Raw genomic sequence first — 25,522 nt, 5'->3', positions numbered from 1 at the left:
TCCTCAACAAAAGTGGCAGTGGCACTAAACAAGTCTTTCGAGATAAGGAGCAATGAGCTAGGTAAGCTAGTTAACAGGTATGGATGGGGGAAAATGAAAGGCTATCCCACTCTCACGCATGGACTAACATAATTTGAGAGAGTAATTGATTTCTAGCATCGCCTTAAATAATAAAAATATAATTTTACGTTATATTTTTTCACATTGATTTATACTTTATTGGAGGAAGTCAGGAGTACTCAAATCTCATGATATATAATTGTTGAAAGAAAAGAATTTATATTATCGGCAAAATGATTTGTTGGAAGATCACTAATCCTCGTGGGTACTATGGAGATTTGAATCGAGAATCACCAAATTAAATTCACACACACTATACGGATGCTAGAACTCGAACTCAAGATATTTTTTGGAAGAGCAATTGCTCCAAACCACAATAATGAGTCTTTTGCCTCAATGGTTTAATCATGTAATGAAATATATAATTTTTTTTTTGTAGCACTCCTTTTTCTTATTTTTTTCGAGAAAAACGATAGAATTCTAAAAGATAAGTGGGCTAATATTTAATTGTAGTAGATTTTGTTGTACAATAAAGACTAAAGTACAAAACTAGCATTGGGAGCCTCTTCATAGGTCCGCCATTAACTTCATACTAAGGGGGCATTTTTCAATAAGTATTTAAGTTAAGGATTGGTTACATACTTCTAATCTCGGTTGGTGTATTACATCTAAAAAACTACTAACACATTTAATAAATACAATTCAACGCTTAAAATTAGAAATATGTAACAAACTCTTCACTTCAAATACTTATTAAAAAATATCACACATACTAAAAATGTGTTCTTTTGCCAACACAAACATGTGTCAAATGTCATCACTCTCTTTTATTGACAAAAAAAAAAAGTAATCCTCCTTTTTAATTAGAAATGTTTCCAAAAAAACAAAAAGCGAAGAAAAGGAAGCGATAAAGAGAAGAAAAGAAAAGCAAAAGGCAAAGAAAGAAGGGGGGGGGAGAGAGAGAGAGAAAGAAAGGGAAAGACAAAGGAATCGAAAGTCGGCGCCTCATGTCTTCTTAGCTTAGCCGACCAATCATCACGTCCTTTTCTCCCCCACCTCTCTCCCCTGTTCTCCACCACCACCAAAATCTCTCTCTCTCACTGTGTTTTCCACTTTCTTATAAAACCCTAACTGCCTCTCCCCTTCTCCTTTTCTTCTTCTTGTTTGTTTCTTCCTCTCCGTTTTTTTCACATTTTTTTTCCGTTTCATTATTTTGGTTTTAACTTCTTTAATTTCTCTCTCACTCTCTTTGCGGTTCCTTCCGTATATTTTTTCCCAATCGGAAGACGCCTCAAAATTCTATCTCAGATCTTTCTGAAAAAGATCTTCTTTCGTGTTTTTCAAAGCTTCCTTTCAATCTTATTTGCTTTTGTTTTGTTTTTCGTTTCTGGGTTCTTTCGGAGATTGGGTTTTTGTTATTTTTGTTCTAGAAATTATGAAAGGCGCGGTTGTACAAGCCGTGGTTGACAGGGTTGAAGATGGCGAGAAGGAGAAGAAGAAGAAGCAGCGCCGTCGCCGATCTAAACAAAACTCTTCCACCTCAGGTACTTTGATTAATTTCCCTTTTTTTTTTCTTTTTTCTTTTTTCTTTTTTCTTTTTTCCTATTTCATTGGTTTTCGGATATACAATAAGCACACTGAGCAAGTTTCATTTCTGAATTACTGGTTTTGTGTCACTGAGTTTTGAAGGTACAAACTCAGTCTTGACTTGGTTTAAACAGAAAAATTGATTAATGTGGGTATTAGTATTTTCGTGTTTTTGTCTCTTTATGTTTATGCTTCTGTCAGTAACCTATTGGTGCTGTTTAGCTGCTGGGTAATCTAAATCCTAGTCAAGGAGTGGGATTATCCTGCAAATTCTAAGGTAATCACTACCTGATTGGATCAATTTGGACTTTGATGGAGATATCTAGTGCTCTCTGAATTCTAAGTTCAAGTATTTTTCTGATATTTTTGCATAAAAAGCATAATTTCTTATTTTGTTCTTTTCATCTTTATTAGTACGCTTACTGAATAAGTTGTCATTATGCTGAATAAGTCACATATAGTTCTTAATGGTGAATATCTTTATGAATATTGTTATGGTTTGCTTTTTCTCTTTTCTTACCCTTTTAATGCGGTGTTTCTTTTGCTCCTATAATGCACTGTCGTGATTTGATCTTTGTGTGTCTACTTTCTCTGTTCTGTGTGTTCATTGGTGCTGACTTTCATGTTTGGTTTTCCCCTCTTGTTAATGGCAGCATCTAATTCAGCAAATGAAATACGCAGTGAAGTTTCTGAGTGCTTGGGAAATGGAAGAACGGCTGATCATGTAACCACACCCTTGAAGCAACATCAGTTTGTCCTGCATCCTCCATATGAGCATGGAATGATCAAAGCATCTAATTTTCCCTTCAGTTCATTGCCAACAATGCACATCAATGAACAAGAAAATCCTGAGGATGTGCAAAGTTTGGAGAATCAACATTCTCTCCCATGTGATCCTGGTCAAAGAGTGTGTGCAAATTCTTGTCCCGAATCAGTGGCTTGTGGAGAATCACCTGGAATATTTATACTAAAGGATTTCCCTCATCACATTGAACGTTATGCTCCAAGAAAATATTTTACTCAACACTGGTCTATGGAGGCTACTAATGACGCTATAGAGGTAAATTTATTAGGTCTTAATGACATGATTCCTGTGTTGCTTGCTCGTTGTATATGATTCTATTTGTAGGTGAATGGACCTCTGTTGCTGAAGAAAGTACTTACCGTGACTCATTTTTATCTTATTTTTCAGAAAGGTGAAGCTTTTAAAGCTCTGTTTAGAGTCAATGCGCACAACAGACATGAGGTTTGTTATCTTATTTCTTTCTCATCTTGTATATGGAGATGCAGTGTGGGCTTAAGATTTCTCAATGCTCCTCATTCATAACTTCCTCGGTGGATAATATGCATACTGTGCTCTGTGCTGGTAGGCCTATTGCAAAGTTGATGGAGTACCAACAGATGTTCTCATCGGCGGACTTGCTGAGCAGAATAGAGCTGTAAGTGGAATTATTATCTCTCACATTCTGTGTCTTCACTAGAAGAACTTTTGGCTTGTTTGCTTTTAGCTGGCTTGTAATGTTATTGTAACATTCCCTCTTTTTTATTTTTTTGTTTTTTGGGTGGGGAGTGCAGTTCATAATTGCTTTGTATTGACTTCTTATATGTAGGTGGAAGGAGACATTGTGGTGGTTAAGGTTGATCCCTTACCGTTATGGACTAGGATGAAAGGGTCAGCTGGAACTTGTACCAGTTCTGCACCGTTGGATGATTTTAATTTGCAACTAGAAAATAATGTGGTTGCAGGTTATAACTGCAAAGGTAAAGCTAAGGTAGATGAGGTTTATTTGTATGGTAATGATCGAAGTAGCCTGCTTCCTGAGAGGGGATCACGACCTGAGGAATCTGTGGGTGAATCTTTTCATTCAGGGCCAATTGGACAATCAAGTTATGATCATGTTGCTGGAAGGTACCCCTTGCCTTCAGATTCTATACAAGCAGGTTCTCCTGAGCAGAATGAAGTTAGACTTTCAGTAGAGAGGCTGTGTGCCATGATCAATTCATTCCCTTCAAAACGACCAACTGGCAGGGTTGTTGCTATCGTTGAAAGGTCTCCTCGTAGAGATGCTATTGTTGGTTTTCTTAATGTAAAACAGTGGATTTCTTACAGGGAGTTTTGCAGAAAAGACATGAGAAAGAACAAAAATTCGTCATTTTCTAACCATGAGTACATCCAGATGACCCCAATCGACCCAAGATTTCCAAAAATGGTGGTCCTTGTGCGAAACCTTCCTGATTCAATCAAGAAAAGATTGGAGGATGGTGATGAAACAATCGAAATGGAGTTGTTTGCTGCGCGAATTGATGAATGGGATGAAGAAAGTTCTGCTCCCCAAGCTGTCATCTTGAATGCTTTTGGGCGGGGATGTGAATTACAGCCCCAAATTGAAGCAATTTTATTTCAAAATGCAATTAATTCATCTGAGTTTTCTCCTGAATCACTTTCCTGCCTTCCTCATCTCCCCTGGGAGGTGCCTCAGGAGGAATTCCAAACTAGGAGGGATCTCCGAAACTTGTGCATATTTACTATCGACCCTTCTACTGCCACTGATCTAGATGATGCTCTCTCAGTTGATAAATTATCCAATGGAATTTACAGAGTTGGTATCCACATTGCTGATGTGTCACATTTTGTTTTACCTGGCACACCCTTAGATGAAGAAGCTCAATCTAGATCAACAAGTGTGTATATGTCACGGAGGAAATTACCAATGCTACCTCCTTTGCTTTCAGAGAATGTTGGTTCGCTTAACCCAGGAGTAGAGAGACTTGCATTTTCAATTTTCTTGGACATGAATCATGCTGGGGATGTTGTTGACCGATGGATTGGCCGCACTGTGATAAGATCATGTTGCAAGCTTTCTTATGAACATACTCAAGACATTATTGATGGGAAATTTAATTTGGAAAGTGTAGACATTCTAGGAAATGGTCGTCCTCAGTTGCATGGCCATTTTGAATGGTTTGATGTACTTAGGTCTGTAAAAGATCTTCACGAAATTTCCAGAATTTTGAAGGAGAGGAGGTTTAGTGATGGGGCTCTTCAGCTTGAGAGTTCTAAAGTTGTTATTCTGTTTGATGAATATGGAGTTCCGTATGATAGCATTCATTCTGAACTGAAGGAATCAAATTTTCTTGTGGAGGAGTTTATGCTTTTAGCAAATAGAACAGCGGCTGAAGTGATATCTAGAGCTTTTCCTGATAGTGCATTACTGCGTAGGCACCCGGAACCTAACCTGCGCAAACTCAGGGAATTTGAAGCATTTTGTTCCAAGCATGGTCTAGAATTGGATACATCTTCTTCTGGTCAGTTCCAACTTTCATTAGAGAAAATCAGGGAAGAGCTCAAGGATGATTGCGTTCTGTTCAATATTCTCATGAATTATGCTACAAAGCCAATGCAACTGGCTGCTTATTTTTGTAGTGGGGAATTGAAAGACAGAGAAAATGATTGGGGTCACTATGGGTTGGCAGTTCCTCTGTACACTCATTTCACTTCACCGCTACGTCGGTATCCTGATATTCTGGTGCATCGTATGCTATCCGCGGCTATAGAAGCTGAGGAGTTATTGTTGAAACATCGGAGAATGTTGAATAATTTTAACAGGGGAGATGAATGTAGAATGAAATGTTTCACTGGTATTTATTTCGATAAAGATGCTGCTGAGTCCTATGAAAGTAGGGAAGCGTTATCAGCTGCATCAATGAAGCATGGAATTCCCTGCTCTGAATTGCTTACTGATGTTGCTGCTTATTGCAATGAGAGGAAGCTGGCCAGTAGACATGTCAAGGATGCTTGTGACAAGCTCTACATGTGGGCCCTGCTGAAGAAAAAAGAGGTATGATATTTTATTTTAGCTTTCTTTCTCTCTTTTGGTTTGTTAATGATATCATACTGCATTATGTGACTGATAATGATACTTTTGTGTCGGGACCTTTTTTCGTATTATGTGAACTCATGAGTTTATTTGGATATATTTGTACTTCCTGAATCCTATTAAGATGGTAAATCTATCTTCGTTGTTGCTATTTAGCTGAAGAGTAGTGTGTCACAAGTTTTCGGCTCTCATTTCATCACCTGTAACCTGGTAGAGAATGATGATTCTATAATTTGATGTGCCAAAATGAACTGATGAGCTCCTATCTTGTATCAATTTGTGTTGTTTCGTAGTGACCACGACATCATCTGATTCCCTAGCATCTAGTGTTAAAGAGACTTATAGCATCTTCTTAGCAATCCTTGTCTTGAATCTTCTGTCTTTGAGCTAATGGTTTGTAAAAGAGGTGGACCTATGATTATTTTGGAGTGCTCTCATTTTGCACTTTACACATTGGATATATATATATATATATATATTTTTTTTTTTTTCTGTGTTTAATATTTGGGTTGTCTTTTTTCTGGTTTCAGATTTTATTATCAGAAGCAAGAGTAATGGGTCTAGGACCTAGATTCATGTCCATTTATATCTACAAGCTAGCTGTAAGTAGCTTTCTAACTGTTTTATATCTTTATGCGACTGTAGTATGGGGATCCATTTGCAATTAACTGTTACACCTACTACATGCCTTCAGGTTGAACGTCGAATATATTATGATGAAGTTGAGGGCATGATGGGCGAATGGCTTGATGCCACATCCACATTAGTGCTGACTTTATGTTCTAACAGACGCTCACTCAGGAGAGGTAGTCCTGGTAAATGTAGGGCGCTTGAAGATGTTGCCTTGGTCGCAAGACCTTATGACCTCAAAGCTGAACTGGGTGCAGTTGGAAATAGTACTAATGAAGGTGCTGCAGCCCAAGATGTTGGTGTAGCCACCCATAGTTCTAACGAGAGTGAAATCGATCCTCTGGTTTTCCCCCTGACTCTGCGTGTTCTTTCAACAATTCCTGTAGTACTTCATGCAATTGGGGGTGATGATGGACCCATTGATATCGGGGCAAGGCTATACATGAGCTCATATCTCTGCTAGATTGGGGTTTTGAATCAGTTGACGCACTTGTTTGCGATGAATGGAAATTTACAAAGATCAATGATAACAGGGCTTTTTATGGCAATGGGCAGGCCCTGTTGTAGATACGAAACTAGTGTATAGTCCGAATAGAGTCTTAGAAGAAAATAATAATTTTACGGTTTAATCTCTGCTGATGCTCTATGGGATATGTCTTTTATGCCGAAATGTTTTCGTGGGAGGTGTTGATAAGGGTGGGTGGTTGTGTGTGTGGTGGTGGTGGCATCGGCTTTATAGCAGCTGTTTTTAACAGAGCTGCTTTACTGGAAGAGGCCCCTGTTTTTGTTGGCCAGTTCCATCCAGTGTAACTTGGTTAAAATGCGCCCATGGCTGGCGCTTCGGCACCGAGTTTCTTAGCCGAATTTGTGGTTTAATTTTCTTTTGTGTTATTTATTCCTGGACTGCTGCCCAATAAAGTTTTTGGCTTTGGGTGTCCAGGATTAGTGGTAAGACATTAGCTATATGTTTGGTCTGTCATAAACGACTGGTAGTCTCCCAGTTGAATCACATGTATGTTATCTTTGTGCTCAAATGAAAAAAGGTAACACTTTTTTATGTTTGTTTATGCAATGAATTATTTTTCTTTCTTTCTGAGTACTAGCTTCTCTTGTAAGAGTTTTTTTTTATTATAAAAAAAAAATTATTTTAGAATTAAAAAAGATAATGGGTAGTTGTGTTTTATAAAAATAGGATTCATTATCTGATTTTTCTTTTAATTTTAATTTTTTTAATATGAAAAAGTAGGAATTTATCACATTATTTTTATTTAATTAATAATTTTAATTCTTAATATTTGAATTAATTAAAGGCATTTTTTGGTATTCTAAATGTTTTATAATTCTCTATCTTTTGCTTTATATATATATATATATAGATTTATTTTATATATATATAGATTTATTCTGAATGAGATGAGGATTATTAAATTAAACATTTTATATGCTTCATGATAAATGTGTTAGTTTTTCAGTTTAAAACTTCTTGAAAAATGTTATTACTGACATTTTAATCAATTATTTTCTTGAAAAATATTTAATTATTCATTTAAGAAAGGATAACTTTGAGTTATTTGGAAATTTAATTAAAAATGCATTTTTCTGAAAGAGGTTTTTATTTTTTATTTTATTGGAATCCTTTTTCTATCCGGTTTTCCAACCCTATGATATCTCATTATCCCATTAATCTTTTAAGATTTATTCCGAAAGAAAGAAGAATTATATAACTATGAATATTAGAAAATTAATATTTTTCGGAAAAAAGAATTATAAAACTATAAACCTTAGAAATATTTTTGGTCTTAAAAAATATTATTCTAAGAAAAAGTTAAGATGTCCAATTGCGCAGCCAAACAGTAGGTGCCGAAAGTTTTCGCGGGAAAATCTAAGAAAGAGAAGAAGATGGCGTCAGTTATCGGATGGTACGGACCGCTCATCGACTTGTCCAAGGCGGCGCTTCACGTCGGCGATTACGTTCAGCTTGTCGTCTTCGTCCACAGAACGACTCCTCTTCAGGTGTCGTATCTCTCTGGACTCTCTTGTCTGCTATTTCCTTTCCTTTCTTTTTCTTTTTTATATTTTTAAAATAAGAATTTTATTTTCTCAAAGTATAAATTGTCAAAAGGCGGAGAGGTAATCCGAACGGATATCCAAGTGGGAGATGAGACGAGACCGTTCTTCTCCGTATCCTTATGGCAGAAGCCAATAGCATCCATGGCTGTAGCTGGCGACGTCGTTTTGTTACAAAGTGGGTAAAGCTGCCACTGCAAGCTTTAATCTTTATATTTTATTTTATTTTATTTTCAAAATCCAATTAATCTTATACATTTGAATTTTCTTTCTGATATATACATTCTAGCCTTTGCCAATTAATCACTGTCTAATTTGTTTTTGGTGGTATTTTGATTTCAGATGTGAAGATAACAAAATATGGTGATGTTGTTGAGGCCAGAACACACCACTACTCATCCTTACAATGTCTACTTCACCCTTACGATTCCATCCTTACTAAAGGTATAATATTTTTACAAATCACTGAAAGAGTGTAATGTCCGACATGTTGTTAGGCTGTGAATCAAGATCTTCTTTTTATGAAAAGAATTTACAAAAAGAATAATCTTGATTGATAGTATGACAACATAACATGTTAGATTGTCTGGCAAAAGACGTTACATGCTCGTAACTTTTTGAGGCCAAAGTGTAAGAGGTTGCTGTTTTAATATTTAGGTGTCAATGACTTGATAGAGGAGTGTAGAGTTGGGATAGCAACAAAAGAAAAGCTTAGAAAGGTAGTAGAATGGGTGAAGAAGAGCAACACAACTCATGAGTTCCATGGCTGTCAGCTGCAGGAGGGGCAACTCTCAAGAAACTGGAAGCTCCCGGAAGAGAGGAAACAGCCTAAGGACTGTTTCTCACTTTCGCAATTATCACGCCTACCCGATTCTTGCAAGGCCGTCTTCTATGCATCCGTTGCTGAAATTTTTCTGCCGTTTACCTTGTCATCTCCTGCTGAATGTGAGTTACTTGACAAGGAAGACATGTTTGTCAGTAGGAGATTATATAAAACAGGAGATGGCGGTTTAGCAACAGATCTCATTTGTACAGGCTGCGAGCTTTGTGGTTCCCCTTTGGAGCTGGACAGGTATGGATATCAGAGCATCTGAGATTTCTTATGCTTTGGTACCATGGCAATGTGTGATTTTGGTTGCTGAATTAATGTCAATGGTGAATTCTTTGGTGCATTTCCCTGCAGTGAGAACATGTTTAAGCAGAATGGAGTTGCACTTTATTGTTCGGAAAGCTTTAACCGCCTTCATGTCATAAGCCTCATATACAAGCCCTTCATGGTATGAACTTTTTTTCCCTCTAGTTTAACCTTTCAACCATGATTTGTTTCAGTCTGGTTGTTTTTCTGAATTCTTGATTGTTATATGCATGTTAAGCATGGCTATTTCTCTTGATCCATCTGCAGTTGTATGTATGGGACGAATCGGATTATGCGCCACTCCTGGTCAGAAACAAGGCCGCAGAGCTCTTGTTTGGGAACATCAAGGCTGAAAGAGTCTATTCATGCTATAGGGGGAGAAAGCATGCTGGAGAAGTTGATTTGAAAGAGATTCCCACACATAATTCAAAAAGCATCGGGCAAACTAAAGCTGCTGCCGACAAAGGAGTTTTGGTTTCTTGTTCATCAGATGTACACAAGAAGAGCTTGGAAACAAAGGGAAAACACTGTTTTCAGGAAAATATGGACTTCTATGGGATTTGGTTGATTCTTCTGAAAACACTACTGCAGCAAGGAAAGAACAGCCCTTTCAGATTTGAAGTCAATGTAAATGCTGGTTTGGATAAGGAAAATGGGAGGTTTGAAATGGTTTCTGTGCAGATGCGATGCTTCAGAACCAAATGATCTTCTGATAATATTTAATGTTCATGTTGTAACAATTAAGGTTCATAAGTCAAATTTTCAGTGCAACTTCAATGCAATTTTCACAAGGAAGTTTCATCCGAGAGAGATCTAGCATGAACTCATTCATAATTAACAACTTCTGAGTGATTATTAACCCATGAAACAAGAAAGCTCAGAACAGAAACAAAGAGCCATCATTACAGAAAGAGATTTAGCTTTAACAGCAAAGCAATCTGAAGAGAAAATGGTAGCAGCCAAGAATGCGGCCTATTGCTCCATATGCACAAGACTAGGACTCGGCTCCAGTCTCAGCAAAAGAAGCATCAGTTGCAGAATGTTGGGCTTCTAAGAGCTGCTTTTGGCGTTCTGCATGTTCTCTTTCACACTGAGTGATTCCCATAATAATATCAAGCATGGTACCAGTTGTGCCAAAGAACACAAGTGGCGCTAAAGATTTCTTTTTTATCCCTACTGGAATTGCTAGCAAAGCCCCAGCTACTGAAAATACCCAAGTGCCCAACGCGCTGCAGATAATAATGTAGAGTATCACTTAACTACTCTTCAAGGTAAAAAATAAACCAGGACAAGATGAAACCGGGAAAGATTGTCTTTACAATGCCAAAAAGAGCAAGAGCTTATGAACCTATTGTGTAATGAATTTGATATGCTGTACTGAAGTTAAGCCAAATGATATGACAGAATGAACAAAATTCCAGAAATCTTATTCATAATTGTTCATAAGATATACAAAATAGTGAGGGCTAATAAATGAATGCCTCGACATTTTTCTCATTCATGAAAAAGCAGGGATCCATGGGACAAGATAAACAATGAAAATGAGAAGCCTCAATTTCCATAAACAACCATAAAAATGAGGAACAAAGCAGCACAGAACTACGGATAGCTTCGATATTGAAGGGCAATTGTGAAAACAAGTTTCAGTAGATAGGTCAAAACAAGTTGTGTATAGAAATCAGTTAATTTATTTTCAACATCAATTTATATAATATTCTTTTTGACATGTGGAACACTAATATGTAATACTATAATGACTAAACCGTTCCAAGATCTATGCGTGATATGTGACGAAAAACACTTCATAACACTAAGAACATTGGTTAATGTTAGAAATGCGAGTGACTATAGGCAAAATCTGTCATAGAGAAGCTTTGATATATCTTACTGTTCAATGATTTGGAAAACAAGTATATCTCACTTTAAAATGGCACCCTCAAGAGCTCAGGAAATGATTGAATATGCAGGGTTAAAAAAGAAAATTCAACGAAGTATGACCAAACAGGTAGAACAATCTTATGTTAAACCTTAGCTGATCATATAACTGCTCAACACATCCAACAAAATATGTCATTGCTTCCAATCCCATAATGCCATCATGGAACACATGATATGGATCATTTTGTCAAACATTTATCTCATTCATGCTAAGAACCAGAAAAGGTCACAAACTTCCAATGAATTCCCAATGCTTTAATAAGAATTACAGTCACTACAGTTCTAAAATGGTAAAGATATTTGAAACAAGAAATTGATTAATTCAAAAATTTGGAGAGTACCAGTGACACTTCACAAACATAGAAATAGTAAAGATTCAAGCACAACGTGGAAACAAGTAAAGGAAGAAAGACTAAACTCACTTGGAAACTGAGCAATCCTCAAGGTGCTTAACAGGCTCTTGGCTTCCCATTGTTCTGTTTTTAGCTACACTTTGTGCTTATGAGAAGCAATCCACCTCAATCCTGTTTCACTCTGTTGTCAGTTTAAAAAACTGTAGCTTCTCTTCCTCATTTTACTAAATAAGATACTTACCATGAAGCTCTGGAGAAGATGTTGATTGTGAAAGTGTTTCAAATGAACACAAAAATATCAAACTAATATGCTGGACATGGGCGACCAAAACCCTAGACACAGTGTAAAAGCCCAAAGCAAAAGCAGAACAAAAAAAATGGAACAAATAGCGATTGAAGTTTGAAAATTTATTGATACCCATTGAAGTGTACGGCAATTGAAGCTCACCTGATCAGACACAGCCGAGAAGATGAAGCTTTCAGAGTCCAGAGATTATAATTTTTGATTTTGTGCCCTGAGATTCGGTCCTTACTTACATGGGCCGGGTCGGGTCTTTATCTATTGCAGGAAAGCCCAAATTCCGGCCCACCTGATATAACGGAGTTACAGAGGAAGAGGAATGAAATCGAAGGAGGATCGAAAGATGATGAGAGGTGTAGGAGGACCTCTTCTATGTATAGGCGATCTGCTGAGCGATGTGGGAGAAACAGATGCTTCACCACTACCACCACAACAACAACATGAACCCTCTTCATCTTCTCCTATTTCCAGCTCCACTGAAAGCTTGGACCTCACCAAGTTATTCCAGGTTTCTTATTCCACAATCTCATTGTTTGTTTGATTCTCATTTATTTGAATTCATTTGCATGACAGAAAATCCTTTTGAGAATTAGGTGGGTTTTTCACGTTTTTGTTTGGAAATTTGGAAACCCAGTAAGAGATTTGGACTTGAGGACCTTTTGGTTATGCATCAAGTACTGTTCACCCAATTATCTATGGCTATCAGATTATTGCAAATGTATTGTGTTCAATAGGCAGATGGGTAAAGTGCATAACTTAATATGGAAATTGGATTTTTGAGGTTATGAGCAAGTTCGGTTAATTTCATCAAAGTGTTGGTGTATATGATGTTGTTGTAAGGTTTTGCTAACTGCTTTGAAAGAGAACAGTTTTCTGCATTTTAAAAATAGTGTTGCATTCTCTTATTTATATGGGAGTGTTCCTTATTCCATATACCATGTTTGCTTCAGGAGAACTATGAGCAGTTGAACGAGGCGCTTGCGGGTACAGACCACTCATGGGCAGCTCTTACTTTGAAGGTGATGAATGATCCGTATTAGAGGATATGAAATGCGTACATATAGATTCTGCTTGGATGAGCATTTTTATGTTTTCCCTTATGGTAAAATCTATTGCATTACAATTATCATTCACATAATTGGGTATGTAGAAAGAAAAACCTCATAACACCATACAAATTAATGTAAAAACTTGACAAAAATATAGATAAAAACCAGATCATGGATGCACGTACTGTCTATACGATTTCAGAAAGAAACCCCCTGTAATGTATTTGACAATCACTCCTCACAGAAAAAGGCCCCATAATCTATTTGGCAATTCCTTCAAAGTTGTATGGACAGAAAGTTTTCAAACAGCCCAACAAGCAAGGATGATGAGGAAAGTTCCAAGTCTTCAAAACTTTCAAGGACTTGTTTTGTCATATGTCCTTCTTAGAAGGCAGTTTATTAATTATAAGCCCTCAAAAAAATATATTCATGCATTGTCAGCTTCACTCATTTAATTTATATTTTAGGTATTCGGTACGGTACGGTATTGATCGGTACCAAATACCTGGTACCGCTACCTTACCATACTCCCTTGGTACGGTACTGAATATCTCCTCATCCCAAATGAAACGGTATGAAATCGGTATGGTATGGTATAGTTAGTGTACGGTTTCGGTATTTTGGCTTTAGATGCCCACCCCTAGATGCACGTACTGTCTATACAGTTTCAGAAAGAAACACCCTGTAATGTATTTGACAATCACTACTCACAGAAAAAGGCCCCATAATCTATTTGGCAATTCGTTCAAAGTTGTATGGACAGAAAGTTAGAAGGATAGCACATTATTTTTTATTTGGTACAGCAACATATTGATTTTCATTGGGTGCATCGTGAATGTTTTGTTCATTGAGGTACACTGTGGATTGATGTATACAGTGGACAGCTTCTGAAAAGTTATTAGTGGTTTTTAATATTTGTTAAGAGCATTTAGTAACACTAAATTTTTGTGCTTTGGTTAAGAAATTACCAACCTGCGAGTTTTAAAATATTGTATATATTCTGATTTTTTTTTTCTCTTTTTAAAATTATCCCAGTTATGCAGTGCTCTGGATACTGCGAACAAGTTAGTTCAGTCAACAAACTCAAATGTCATGTCATTGTCGGAGAAGGTTGGAGAGCTTGAGGGAGTTGTCAAGAGGGCAGATTCTGCCATAGCAGCAGCAAGGGTCGTCCATGGCTCACTAAACAAAACAGAGGGAAAACTTATCGGCAATGAAAATGTCAAATGATCTTTGTCTCCTAAAAAACAAGGTTAGTTTGTTTAAGGGAAAAGAAATGAACATACCAACTCTTAAAAATTGTGACGCTCCCCTTAATGTATGAACTTAAAAGTTTCTTAATTAATGTAAAAGATATTAGATCAAGATACAAAGACTTATTGTCGCATGAGTGCAGGCTGCTTATCCTTTTAAAAATCTTCCTGTGTCTTTAATTATAAAATACCCCTTGTGACTGAAGATGCTAAATGCCATATCAAGAACTGTAACTGTAAGCATGTTTAACATAATAAACTTTTGATAGTTTTTTCATTTGCACAAGAAAATGATATTTTAATTATCTAAGGGGAGTAAGAAAGGAAACCAGCATGATACAATTAAAACTTTGCGTCTTTATGGATAAAGAACAGACCCCTCTCTTGCTTATTCTCTGAAAACGGCTCATTAAGCTGAGAATTCTGGTTTCTACAGTCTAGAGATTTATTCCAAGTAGAAACCTGCAGAGTATACATCTTCATGTAGAATTTTTCCCAGCATAGGGTTCATGGTCTCACTAGGATAACAAATCTCTATCCTTCATTCCTATTTTCTTGATATTATTTGTGAATCATCAAGCTCATAAAAACCTTTTATGAACTTGATATTCTTAGTTGAGAAGTTAGAAGTCTTAAAGGTGAGGTTTGGTTCTTGTACTCTTATTTACTATATGCTCCATCAAAAAGACTCCCTAGTATAAAGTAGCATTGGTAATCTCATTGACTTGGCTGTTGATTAGTTGAATGATTCCAATATGCATTGATGAATCTGATCATTCGAAGCTGTGACATTATTGGCTTTTGATGTCTTCGTAGGACCTAACTTTCCAGTGTTGAGTTGAATATTGTTGACAAATCTGTAGACTGTTGCTTCTAGTCCCAGAAACTAAATGGGAGTGTTTGCTGTTTGAAGCCTAGGATTGTAAACACGTATGAAGCCAGATCTGTTTAAATTGTTGAGTAGTGTAGAGGTTTGTTCTAGAAACCGGCTGCTCGTCATGTGGTTGCTGAGAAAGATTACCACTTGTACTTCCTAATTCTCCCAGTGTTACTTCGATGCTTTGCTGTCTAAACCAGAAAGAAATATTGTTAATGTAACTTGATAAACTAAAAGGAAGGAAAGTAAATAATGGCTTCGTTCGTGTCTTTGATTTTCTTGAAAGAAAGTGAAAATTGAGAAAATGTTTTGAGGTTGAGGTCCATGGCACTCTAGAGTAAGATTACGAAGTGGCCCAACTCCACTTGGCAATTTGAAACCTTATAATGGTTCAAACCCAACTAGCTCGATGATAGCTCTTTTCTCTTTTTAGGCGGCTTGTTAACCTATCATTATTCATTGACTCGATATTATGCTCATACATAAAATCATCTTAATACACATTCTACAAAATCGGCTTATATTCCAATGTGAGAAATTGGCTCCTAACACAAGGGCAACCCTTGAGTGAACAAGCATTATTGTCCTTGGTTGGTCCCAAACTCAAGTTAGTTTTTGTTTTTGGTTGAACAATATAGGTCCCTATAATTTCTATTTCCTAGACATATACTCATCATTCTATAAATCTATGTGTAAAACCAATTTCAAACTTAAATGACCAGTATGATATAAGAGGTCGTAGTATTCCTATGTTTTTACATCATTGCCATTAGACTTCATATTTTATTTATAATTTATTCCAAGCATTTCATTAACTGCCATAATTGTAATTAAAACTCCCTATGAATAGCATATCAATCACCCTATTTCTTTGGGTTGTCATTCCCTCTAACATATGGCCCTTAAAATTGCAAATTTAAAAAAAATGTAAATTACATATCCAATAATGTATATATGAAAAATATAAATATAAATATAAACGTATAAAAATATAGGTATATTATTTTCCAGAAAAAAATTAACAAAAATAAGTCAATTACTTTGTAATTGAAATTTCCGTACATTTTTCATAGATTAAAAATAGGTACACAATAATTTATAGAAAATAGGTACGTTGTATAATTGAAATTTATGCACATTTTTTATAAATTAAAAATAGGTACATTATTTAGAAGAAAAAAATAAGTTCATTATACTAGGTAAATGTTTTTTACTAGGTATACATTATTGGAGAAAAAAAAATAAGTGCATTATTTAGAGAAAAAAAAAAGGTACATTATTTAGAAAAAAAAATCGGTATATTATTAGAGGAAAAAAATAGGTTCATTATACTAGGTATTGTTTTACTAGGTACATTATTAGAGAAAAAAAAAATTGGTACATTATTTTGAGAGGAAAAATAGGCTCATTTAAAAAAAAAAATTGTTTTAGAATGTACACTATTATTAATAAAACTATAATAAAAAAGCATATTAGTCGTATAATTCATAAAAGACAACAACATTAATTCTTAAATTTAATATTGAATTTAAATTACTAATACTTTAAATAGATTACTAGTCGTAATTCATAGAAGGAAAACACCATTAATTTAAAAATAGATTACTGACATTTTAATGTGGAATTTAATATATTTAATTTCAAATAAGTTTCTAAATTAGTTCCTACATCCATTAATTACAACTATTTGGAGATCTTTCCAAATTCAAGCGGGTGTCATTAGTTACACCCTCCATAATACATTAACTTATAAACATGAGTAATTTTGGAATTAGAAAAATACAATAAATCCGATTTTAAGTTATATTAGGTAACTTGTTTAGTTGGATCCTAGTCATCGGGTATTATTTGAAAAATTGGGTATTTTAAATAGAAAACTAAAGAAAAGGATTGTAGGTGGATTAAAACAAATTTTATGGGTTTAAGCTCAATTTATTAAAAAAAATAAAGATATATAGAGCTTATGCTATTAAATACTTCAACAAGAGAATAAAATCGTACTGAATTTTATATTTAATTGAAAGGTGAAATCAGCATTATGGTGGGTGACAATATAGCCTCACTTACTTCCAAATTTAACCATGCATCACAAGATAAAGAAGACAACGCTGTCAACAACCCACTGTTTGATCTTTAATCCAAAGCACTGCAATTTGCATCTTCTTAATTAATTAAAGTCGCTGTCTGTTTTCAATAGAAAACCCATTTGGTGCTTTTGAAACCCCCATTTAGAAACTAATTTAAAATCATAAACATAAACAACTACTTAATTATAGCTAAACAAGACAATTAAGTAGCCATCAGTAATCACACAAAGTGGCGTCACTGCCTCCATCTTTAATCTTCTTGTTAAGGTTTATTTATAAATATTTTTTAATAGATAAATTCAAGGAGTGGCCATGACATGCAACAATTATCTAGGAGCATAAACTATGGCTCCACGTGGAAGAGACCCAGAAGCTCTCCTACCTATTTCCAACCTTCTCGTTGCATACACGTGTACCAAATTTAAAATTGTACGTATGTTGTTTGATCCACTGCTTGGTCTCTCAGCTATGTGCTGATAAAGATTGGATTAAGTTTAGGTTTCAAATTAAAGTACTACATTGGACCAACGAGTTCCATTTTCAGATATTGTAAGGTTGTCGAAGTGAAACATTACATCATGCTGGTGAAATGTCATGCTCATCTTCGCATATTGCTGAAACTTGTGAAAAACTGATTAAGGCCAAAGTGGTTTTGGCTTTGATTAACTACTACTAGTTAATTGCATTGTAAAATGGACAAACTTACATTAAGGAAATTGTCCAAAGCCTATGAACTCACACCAGCCATCGTTTTTTTCAGTGGGTGAGGGCAAATTAACTATGTGGGTTTGCTTGTACTTTCACAAATGATGAGATTAGAAAATGAAGAAGATAATGAGGCTTGGCTGTTTTTGTAGGAACTTATGTTTATAAGTGCTTCTTCACAAAGTACTTTTATTTCTGCAAGTTTACACCTCTCATTTTCTTCGTAATTTTTCATAAATCATTGCTTGAGACCCGTCTGTTCGTGGTCAGACATAATGTCGATCAGTAAATGTTTAAAAGAATTTAGGTTGGCTTCCTTAATTACGTGCCTTGTTGGGAAAATAAAAAAAACAAAAACAAAACCAAATCAAGATTGACATTTGTCAAGCAATGGCAACTGCCAGGACACAACATGCAACCCACAATCCTGTTCCCGAATTGTAAGCTTCGAACCTAATCAAACAAGACCTACCTACGGTTAACGGATAAATATGAATTGCCTCAAATTAAAAACAAATGTTATACGATATCATGAAAAAGAGTTTCATGGGGATAGTTATGTAACACGTAAGTGTTTATTATCGTGATTAGGTTATGTGATAATAAAGATAAGTACACTCGATGTTCATGGGAATATATAATGTGCACATTTTATTCTCATTGAATCCTACTTGAATTTTACATATGAGCAATATTCACCAGTTAGGTCATCCGCAAGAAAATAGAACAACCTAGTCTGATGGTCTACATGCTCAATAGTAACGCTAAAATTTTCTTACATTTAATGATTATAATTTTCAAATCAATAAAAGATTTTGATGATTTTAATGTTTGATATAAATTCTTTTTTTTTTCCTTCATAAAACTATGATAAGCCTCAAATAATTTATGAAATTGGGTTAATGAACACATTATAGGGATTAGATTTTTATTTATATATTTATAAATTATTGAGGGAGCAGGGTTCAAATTGGAACATTCTCCATACCACTAGACGAATAGCTAGTTGATATTATAGTGATTAGTTATGAATGATGGAAATATTATTTTATATCAAATTTATTGTTAGGTATTTAATCATTTAATTTCCCATGATGAGAAGAAAAGGAACCCATATATAAATTTTAATGCTTTTAATTGTCCCAAAAACAAAATGGTAGCTTTCTCACTTCATTATCAATTCTTTCATTTCATCACAACAAAGTCTGGCAAAGACAATGAGAAAAACAAATCAATTGGGAGTTGCCGAGCTCCTTATTGTCCTCTTTCGGTAATTCCAACCAACACAGAATGCTGCACTGATTTGCCAGTTATTTCATCAATCAACCCTCATTTGCTTGAATATAGTTCATTATGTTTTGTATATATTAATGTGGCAACAGTCACATATCATCAGTTCTGAAATAAAATAAAATAAAAGTCACATATCTGTCATCATTCATATAATGTAGCTTAATATATATATATATATATATATATATATACAGTCCCCTTCTATTGAGGGATCCCTCAAATAATTTTATTTGAGGGACGCCCTTTAGGGTACCCTACAATTCTTTTCCCAATAATCCAAACCATCTATTTTTTAGGTATTCATTCATAGATCATCCTTACAAAAAATTAGACAAATCGGAAACCGTTTCGACATCCAATTGTGTCTTACAAAATCAATGAACACGGTGCTTTAAGAAAAGTACTAAAATTTCAATAACTCAATTGAGTGGTCACATGATATCGGATTCAAGTGATTTTTTGTAGAGATGATCTTTGAATGAGTATCTACAAAATAGACGGTTTGGATTAGTGAAATACAATCCGGAGTGGGGCCTACAAGGGGTGTCCCTCAAATAAGTTTATTTGAGGGATCCCTCAATGGAAGCTCTCTGATATATATATATATATCTTAACAAGCTTAATAAATTTATATGAGAATAGAGCATGAACAAACAGTGAGGTCCCGAGTTCAAATGAGCGTCACTCTTGTAAACTCAACCGGCCAACGAAATATTAGACTCGATTGAGATAGAGGTATTTGAAAGAGAATATTTGAATTTGATAATGAGGCTAAATTTGTTAAAAACAATTAGAAAACGTTAGATTGAATTAATATATTTGGAAGCCATGTTTTTTTTCTTTCATTCTTATTGACATACGTGAATTGTAGTCATCGGAAGAAATAATTTAACCATATATATCTCATCTAAATCCCTAAATTTGGAATCCCTCCGTCCAAATGGACCAAAACATTATTATGCTCAACCATAATTGAGATAAGCTGGTCGAATGGAGTTCGTTAGTGTTGTACATTTTGCTTATTTCTTTTTTGATCAATAAATAATTTGATTAAGCTATTTATTATTGGGATCACTTAAAATAACGATTGCTAAATCCCATCTCATATTTGGTATATACTAATGGATACCAAATCACAAAACATTTTAATGAAAGTTGACAATCCTAAATTGTGTTTAAGGAACAAATAGAATTATATTTTATATCATTTGTACTTGTTTTTTTTTTTCCTGAAATAATAGGCCAATGAATGCCTTGACTTTGATTATGGAATGGCTTAATTCTGATAATGGTTAACACCATCCAATGTTAGCTCCACAGATGGCAGATGTTGATCCAATTAGCAACTTTGAAAACCCTAAATGTGGAATTATAACTTCAATTTGTGGTGATTTGCATGTAGTTTCCAAGAAGATGTAAGAAATGTTGATGTTGTGTGTCCTACTTTATAGCTAGTTTTATGATATGGTTAAAAATTGGGTGATATATATATATATATATATATATATATATATATATATATATACCCTTACAAGCTTGGAGACATTAATTCTCTATCAACTACTTCAGTTCTAACACTCTAAGTCAGCTTAACGAACGTAATGTTATATAGTTATCATCAAGATTGGTACAAATATGGAGTTTCATTAATTTGGCCCAAAAGATGCATCAAACCCACATCATAATTACAACTTAAAATAACAGAGATCAAGCAGCAAAGACAAAATTCTGCTTCAGTTTAATTTATTTATCAATTATATATAAAGCAGCTGATTTTTTTTTTATTGGATGAGCAAGGGTATGTAATTTAATATCTTTTAAATGCACAGCGAAGCTCAAACAAAGACAAACTGAAAAACAAAAAGTTCAAGTTCCCCAATGTCTTCTTCTAATTAACTAATCAAACCTATGAGCTTGTTTGCGCTGATGATCTGCTGGTTGTTTGAGGAACAGTACCCGATTTATGACTCATTCATTCCATCCATTGAAATCATCAACACCCGTGATTAAGCTAATCAGTCCACCTTAACATGTTTAACTAATTCAAAACTTAATTAATATTTTGGGTTCAGGAATTGCTTTTGAGCTGGCTGGCCATATATGACCACTTGGTCCTTCAACATTAAGTCAGTAGCATGTTTCTGCGTTATGCAGAAGTGTAACCCACGAGAAAAACTTGGGTCGCGAGTGCTCATATCATGTGTCAGGTATTGTCTAGTTAAAACATATCACGCAAAGTAGAGCTATCTTTAAACTAGGATGGGCTCTAGCCAAGTGCAGAAAATTTTAAACATTGAAATTTGATGCTAAATTTCAAGGAGTCCGCTCCATTTGTTGGAAATTAGGTCACCTCAACCAGTAAAAATTGGCAAACTCCACTCTAGTAGCTCTAAGAAAAAAGTCAATAAACCATCCATACATAACATATGGAAAAAAAAAAAAAAAAAAAAAAAAAAAAACACCCCATTTTGATTTTCATTCATAGTTTTGCGCTTGATGTCACTTTCAAATTTTATAATGCATGATAAGTTTTACTATACGGTACTTATCACTCAAATGGTCGGTGCATGACAAAAACACTGTGACACAAATTTTTCTCATAACCCACATATCACAATGATTTAATGATGCATATGAAAAGCTAGAAACAAAGTTATATTTCGAAGAACACAAAGGTTGGCCTAAAAGAAAGGGAAAGAAACAAACATACATTTTGATGTGCTCAGAGGTTGACCTGGGGTCTTCCTAACCAAAAAAACTAAGGGGGAGGTCAGATTTTGCCACCTGCATTGAAGTAAAGAACTAAAATGGATGGATATATCATATATGAACATGCTATATGCATGTACTAGTATTGTACTATAATTTGCTTCTTGATTGATATATTATTGTATTGAAGGGAATCTCATGCCATGGGAACCGACAAGGAATCTACATCTCTCCAGTATAACTTGGGGTATATACGGTTGCATATTTGTATTGGGTGAATTGTTTAATTATTGGATCGGAGTTGACAATAATTAAGTTCAAGAACCAATATATTATTCCGTATACGTCCATATATATTTGTGTAAATCGGCCAATAATGGAGTGCTTTGACTTGGGTTAATATAAAATGGCTCTTACCATGTTGCTCTCGTCACCCTCCATTCTCCATCAATGTACAAAGCCAAATTTTATGAATTGGAAAATTTGAGTTCATAATCTCTTCCAATATTGAAATCTAATATTGAGAAGAGAAATATTATTAGACTGTTATATTACGAATTAGTGATTGAATGAATTTAAACCATCTAAAGAAAATGAGGATAGTCAAATTTGGACGTTTGGGTATTCATGCATTCAACATAAATATGCACAACTCTATTGTATTTTGGGCCAGTTTAGGATTGTTGTCACTTTTTTAAAAAGATGTTTTTGCTATGTTTTGAAAATATTCAACTATGAAATAAAGCAGTTTCATGTTTGGTAAATAATGTTGTTAAAGTATTGTTAGTGTAAAAAGCAGTGTCAAAACCATTTGGTAAATTTTATTATAAAACTATTGTAACTGTGAATGATGACAAATAGACATGATGCTGAAAGTGTTATGTGCTAATCATATGGTGGTGGTGGTCTAACTACAAATACTAATTAACCTATTTTGTCAAGTACCAATCTCTACACATGTCGCAATGGACCCCAAATAAAAGAAAAACTAGAAAACAAATTGCTTAATAAAATGATATACGTAACATAGCCAACAAATGCATGACTGGTATTACCACTTTCAACCTTTTATTTACATTTGCTTGTTCCCGCTTGACCCAACCTTGGTTTCACATTGTAACGACATCATTTCCAACTTAATACGTTACGATATCCAATTTAACTTGTACTTTTACATTATACCGATATAATTTTCAATTTAATATGTTACGACATTCAATAATGTAATTTTAAGTAAAAAATTCAATGCAACGTAAGATATTTGTTTTCGACACTCAGTCCAATTTGACCATAATACTATTCAAAAATGAACAATGAAGCTTGCAACATTAGCAACTGACAATTATTCATATATGCGCGTAAAATTTTTACTTCTTAAAAAATCAATACAACATAAGATATTTATTTTCTACACTCAATCCATTCCGACCCTAATACATATTTGAAAATGAACAATAAAACTTGCAACATCAACAACTGACAATTATTCATATATATATATATGCAAATAACTGTGTCTCCAATTTTATCTTGAACTTGCCTCTCATTCAAAAACACAATAAATAAATAAAACGTAGAGAGAAAAACTGATGTTTTAACTCTCTTTGACCTATCTCTCTGCCGTCCCGTAGGTCTGAGATTAGCGTCCCCGAAGAATGCGCGTGCTTCTCTTTCAGAAACATGCAGGCCTCTGGATATTATAATAGAATTGTGATCCAATCATGCAACTGTTTATTAGGTCACTTATGACGTAATTCATTGAATCCGTAATTTATGCTCTCCATCAAAGTAACATACACTTATAAGAGAAGGGTCACTGTCTTTGTCAAAGGATTGCCATGCTGACTTTCCACATCCATCTGTTGACTTTCTGCTTGCGACTTCATCTACAAAAATCCTGGCCATGGATTTAGTTGACTTTATTGAGCAACTATCACTTCCATTCGTTGGTCATGAGGGATTTACAAATTGGAACAATTATCCATACGAAGAGCTTGCAGTTAAAGTGATAAAGAGCAGTTATTCATGCATTTGAAGTTTTGTGTTCGAATTTCTTTATCTCAATATCGCTTGTATATAAAAAAAAAACCAATTCTGTTTTTTCAATCAATAGGGATTCTTTTTTTATGTGTGACTTGTAGGTACACAAAATGAATCTTTAGTGGGTCTAATTAAGAGGTAAAAATTTGCTTTGAAAAAAATAATTAACAGTACAAAGTTAAGGCATGCATTGGTAAAGTAGTAATGACTTCTAAAATTGCCTGGTCATGCTGTGTTTTTTTTCTAATCCTAAAACTAAAATCATAGTTAAATGCGTTAATTTCTGTTTAAAAATGGGTATACATATCCTTAATCATACAAGTTTTTAGTACTCACATATTAGTAATGATTCACCATCAGATACAACAAATTAATAGAAAATAAAAATATGGCATGCACCTCACATGCAAGTTATATAAGAAAATAAAAATATCTGTCTCAAAAGAATATATAAAATGATAATAATTGTGATGAAGATCAAGTTTACCATTTGAAAGCTATTTATAGATGTAAACATGTCTCTTCGCTTGCTTGAAGTTTTCTAATGCTAAATTCTAAAGTGTCTGTTTAAACTTTAAACCAACAAATTCATCCTTTTAACTATCACCACATCTTAAATTAACTGTTCGTATGTGTCCTTTCTTAATTTAGCATATATAAATTTTTGTTGTTGTTGTTGAAGTTAGGAAGGAGAGGAGGAAAACTCACACGCACGAATACCATGTGGGCTTAAACCGAGAACCACTAATAAAGTGCCAGAAAACTCGTGATCAAAGCCTCTGTGCCATGTTGAGAGACATGCCTTTGGTGTAAATTTTTTTAGGGCAACTCTTTGTCTTATTTTTATAGTGAGTAATATATATAATTATTTGTATGAAAACAAATATACACTTTCTAATAAAGATGTGGCGCCTATGATACAAATATAGTTGTGTATTTGATTCGAGTACATTTGTGTGTGCTTGGATTGATGAATCACAGTGTTATTTGTCAGTTCATATAACATGTTATGTTATCGAACTCGAATTTAGACAATCCATTTAAATAATAAGGTACCTAATCAACAATTTACAATTCAAATTCATAAAGTAACAACATAATATGTGAAATTGTATAATAGGGAACCAAAGGCCGGGTGCCCTAAATGAACTCACCCAACCATGTTTCTTTGCCCTAGAAGACCCCATGAGGTGGTGAAGCCTTTTAGTGTTATCCAACCAACACACAAGACATTCTCAGTGTAAAATTTGCAATTGAAAGTGAAAGAAAGCGAACGTAGTGGCTCAGTGGGTAGCAAACAAATCAAGATTGAGCAAGCCTTAATTTATTTAATTCAAATTAATAAAAACCCATCTCTCTCTCTCTCTCTCTCTATTTTTTTTGTTTGTTTTGGACTGATTAAATCCCATCTCTTTCTCGCCAAAAAAATTTGAAGTAAGTTGAGCTGAGCCGGTCGAGCCGGCAAGATTGAGGTGGCAAGGATGCTGATATGGTGAAAAAGCAGGGCAGTCAAACTCTGAGAGGAAGCTTTTGAACTGTATGCAGCAGCTGAATCGTAAG

The 25,522-nt window shown here is 34.6% G+C and overlaps 4 protein-coding genes across 11 annotated transcripts; 3 read left to right on the top strand and 1 right to left on the bottom strand.

Moving 5' to 3' along the window:
• LOC18792556 (DIS3-like exonuclease 2) lies at positions 825-7,244 on the top strand. Of its 3 annotated transcripts, none has more exons than XM_020570925.1 (8): positions 825-1,604; positions 2,301-2,707; positions 2,840-2,893; positions 3,018-3,086; positions 3,258-3,408; positions 3,517-5,486; positions 6,056-6,127; positions 6,220-7,244. In XM_020570925.1, the coding sequence occupies exons 1-8, from the start codon at positions 1,496-1,498 to the stop codon at positions 6,616-6,618; spliced, it is 3,231 nt and encodes a 1,076-aa protein (XP_020426514.1). In that variant the 5' UTR covers positions 825-1,495; the 3' UTR covers positions 6,619-7,244. The 3 variants fall into 3 exon arrangements, with proteins under 3 accessions (XP_020426514.1, XP_007226177.2, XP_020426518.1); XM_020570929.1 differs by adding an exon at positions 1,870-1,924 and having other exon boundaries at positions 1,490-1,604; positions 3,258-5,486; XM_007226115.2 differs by having other exon boundaries at positions 3,258-5,486.
• Positions 7,858-10,160, top strand: LOC18790215. Of its 3 annotated transcripts, none has more exons than XM_020554787.1 (6): positions 7,858-8,168; positions 8,278-8,400; positions 8,565-8,666; positions 8,880-9,294; positions 9,406-9,499; positions 9,625-10,160. In XM_020554787.1, exons 1-6 carry the CDS (start codon positions 8,072-8,074, stop codon positions 10,060-10,062), a joined length of 1,269 nt encoding a protein of 422 aa, XP_020410376.1. In that variant the 5' UTR covers positions 7,858-8,071; the 3' UTR covers positions 10,063-10,160. The 3 variants fall into 3 exon arrangements, with proteins under 3 accessions (XP_020410376.1, XP_020410375.1, XP_020410374.1); XM_020554786.1 differs by having other exon boundaries at positions 8,262-8,400; XM_020554785.1 differs by having other exon boundaries at positions 8,244-8,400.
• On the bottom strand, positions 10,130-12,186 carry LOC18790134. 2 transcript variants are annotated; one of them, XM_020554790.1, is made up of 3 exons: positions 11,890-12,084; positions 11,718-11,819; positions 10,130-10,586 (listed from the first exon to the last, which is right to left on the bottom strand). In XM_020554790.1, the coding sequence occupies exons 2-3, from the start codon at positions 11,765-11,767 to the stop codon at positions 10,352-10,354; spliced, it is 285 nt and encodes a 94-aa protein (XP_020410379.1). In that variant the 5' UTR covers positions 11,768-11,819; positions 11,890-12,084; the 3' UTR covers positions 10,130-10,351. The 2 variants fall into 2 exon arrangements, with proteins under 2 accessions (XP_020410379.1, XP_007223800.1); XM_007223738.2 differs by lacking the exon at positions 11,890-12,084 and adding an exon at positions 12,097-12,186 and having other exon boundaries at positions 10,154-10,586.
• On the top strand, positions 12,183-15,397 carry LOC18793094. 3 transcript variants are annotated; one of them, XM_020554789.1, is made up of 4 exons: positions 12,183-12,457; positions 12,900-12,968; positions 14,034-14,250; positions 15,165-15,397. In XM_020554789.1, exons 1-3 carry the CDS (start codon positions 12,269-12,271, stop codon positions 14,226-14,228), a joined length of 453 nt encoding a protein of 150 aa, XP_020410378.1. In that variant the 5' UTR covers positions 12,183-12,268; the 3' UTR covers positions 14,229-14,250; positions 15,165-15,397. The 3 variants fall into 3 exon arrangements, with proteins under 3 accessions (XP_020410378.1, XP_020410377.1, XP_007223716.2); XM_020554788.1 differs by having other exon boundaries at positions 15,068-15,397; XM_007223654.2 differs by lacking the exon at positions 15,165-15,397 and having other exon boundaries at positions 14,034-14,414.

This window comes from Prunus persica, chromosome G1 (genome assembly GCF_000346465.2).
Source record: "Prunus persica cultivar Lovell chromosome G1, Prunus_persica_NCBIv2, whole genome shotgun sequence".
Lineage (NCBI taxonomy): Eukaryota > Viridiplantae > Streptophyta > Magnoliopsida > Rosales > Rosaceae > Prunus > Prunus persica.
Note: the sequence above shows the minus strand (reverse complement) of the source record. Positions and strands in the feature narration are given on the sequence as shown.

What these genes read in the sequence shown, in the direction of transcription:
- LOC18792556 (XM_007226115.2), top strand. Translation starts at nt 1,496, where the DNA reads ATGAAAGGCGCGGTTGTACAAGCCGTGGTTGACAGGGTTGAAGATGGC. An exon ending in ATGCGCACAACAGACATGAG is followed by an intron (nt 2,894 to 3,017) that starts GTTTGTTATCTT and finishes CTGTGCTGGTAG; the next exon opens with GCCTATTGCAAAGTTGATGG. An exon ending in CCCTGCTGAAGAAAAAAGAG is followed by an intron (nt 5,487 to 6,055) that starts GTATGATATTTT and finishes TTCTGGTTTCAG; the next exon opens with ATTTTATTATCAGAAGCAAG.
- LOC18790215 (XM_020554785.1), top strand. Translation starts at nt 8,055, where the DNA reads ATGGCGTCAGTTATCGGATGGTACGGACCGCTCATCGACTTGTCCAAG. An exon ending in CGATTCCATCCTTACTAAAG is followed by an intron (nt 8,667 to 8,879) that starts GTATAATATTTT and finishes TTTAATATTTAG; the next exon opens with GTGTCAATGACTTGATAGAG. An exon ending in TCCCCTTTGGAGCTGGACAG is followed by an intron (nt 9,295 to 9,405) that starts GTATGGATATCA and finishes ATTTCCCTGCAG; the next exon opens with TGAGAACATGTTTAAGCAGA.
- LOC18790134 (XM_007223738.2), bottom strand. Translation starts at nt 11,767, where the DNA reads ATGGGAAGCCAAGAGCCTGTTAAGCACCTTGAGGATTGCTCAGTTTCC. An exon ending in GAGGATTGCTCAGTTTCCAA is followed by an intron (nt 10,587 to 11,717) that starts GTGAGTTTAGTC and finishes TATTATCTGCAG; the next exon opens with CGCGTTGGGCACTTGGGTAT.
- LOC18793094 (XM_020554789.1), top strand. Translation starts at nt 12,269, where the DNA reads ATGAAATCGAAGGAGGATCGAAAGATGATGAGAGGTGTAGGAGGACCT. An exon ending in ACCTCACCAAGTTATTCCAG is followed by an intron (nt 12,458 to 12,899) that starts GTTTCTTATTCC and finishes TGTTTGCTTCAG; the next exon opens with GAGAACTATGAGCAGTTGAA. An exon ending in GGGCAGCTCTTACTTTGAAG is followed by an intron (nt 12,969 to 14,033) that starts GTGATGAATGAT and finishes AAATTATCCCAG; the next exon opens with TTATGCAGTGCTCTGGATAC.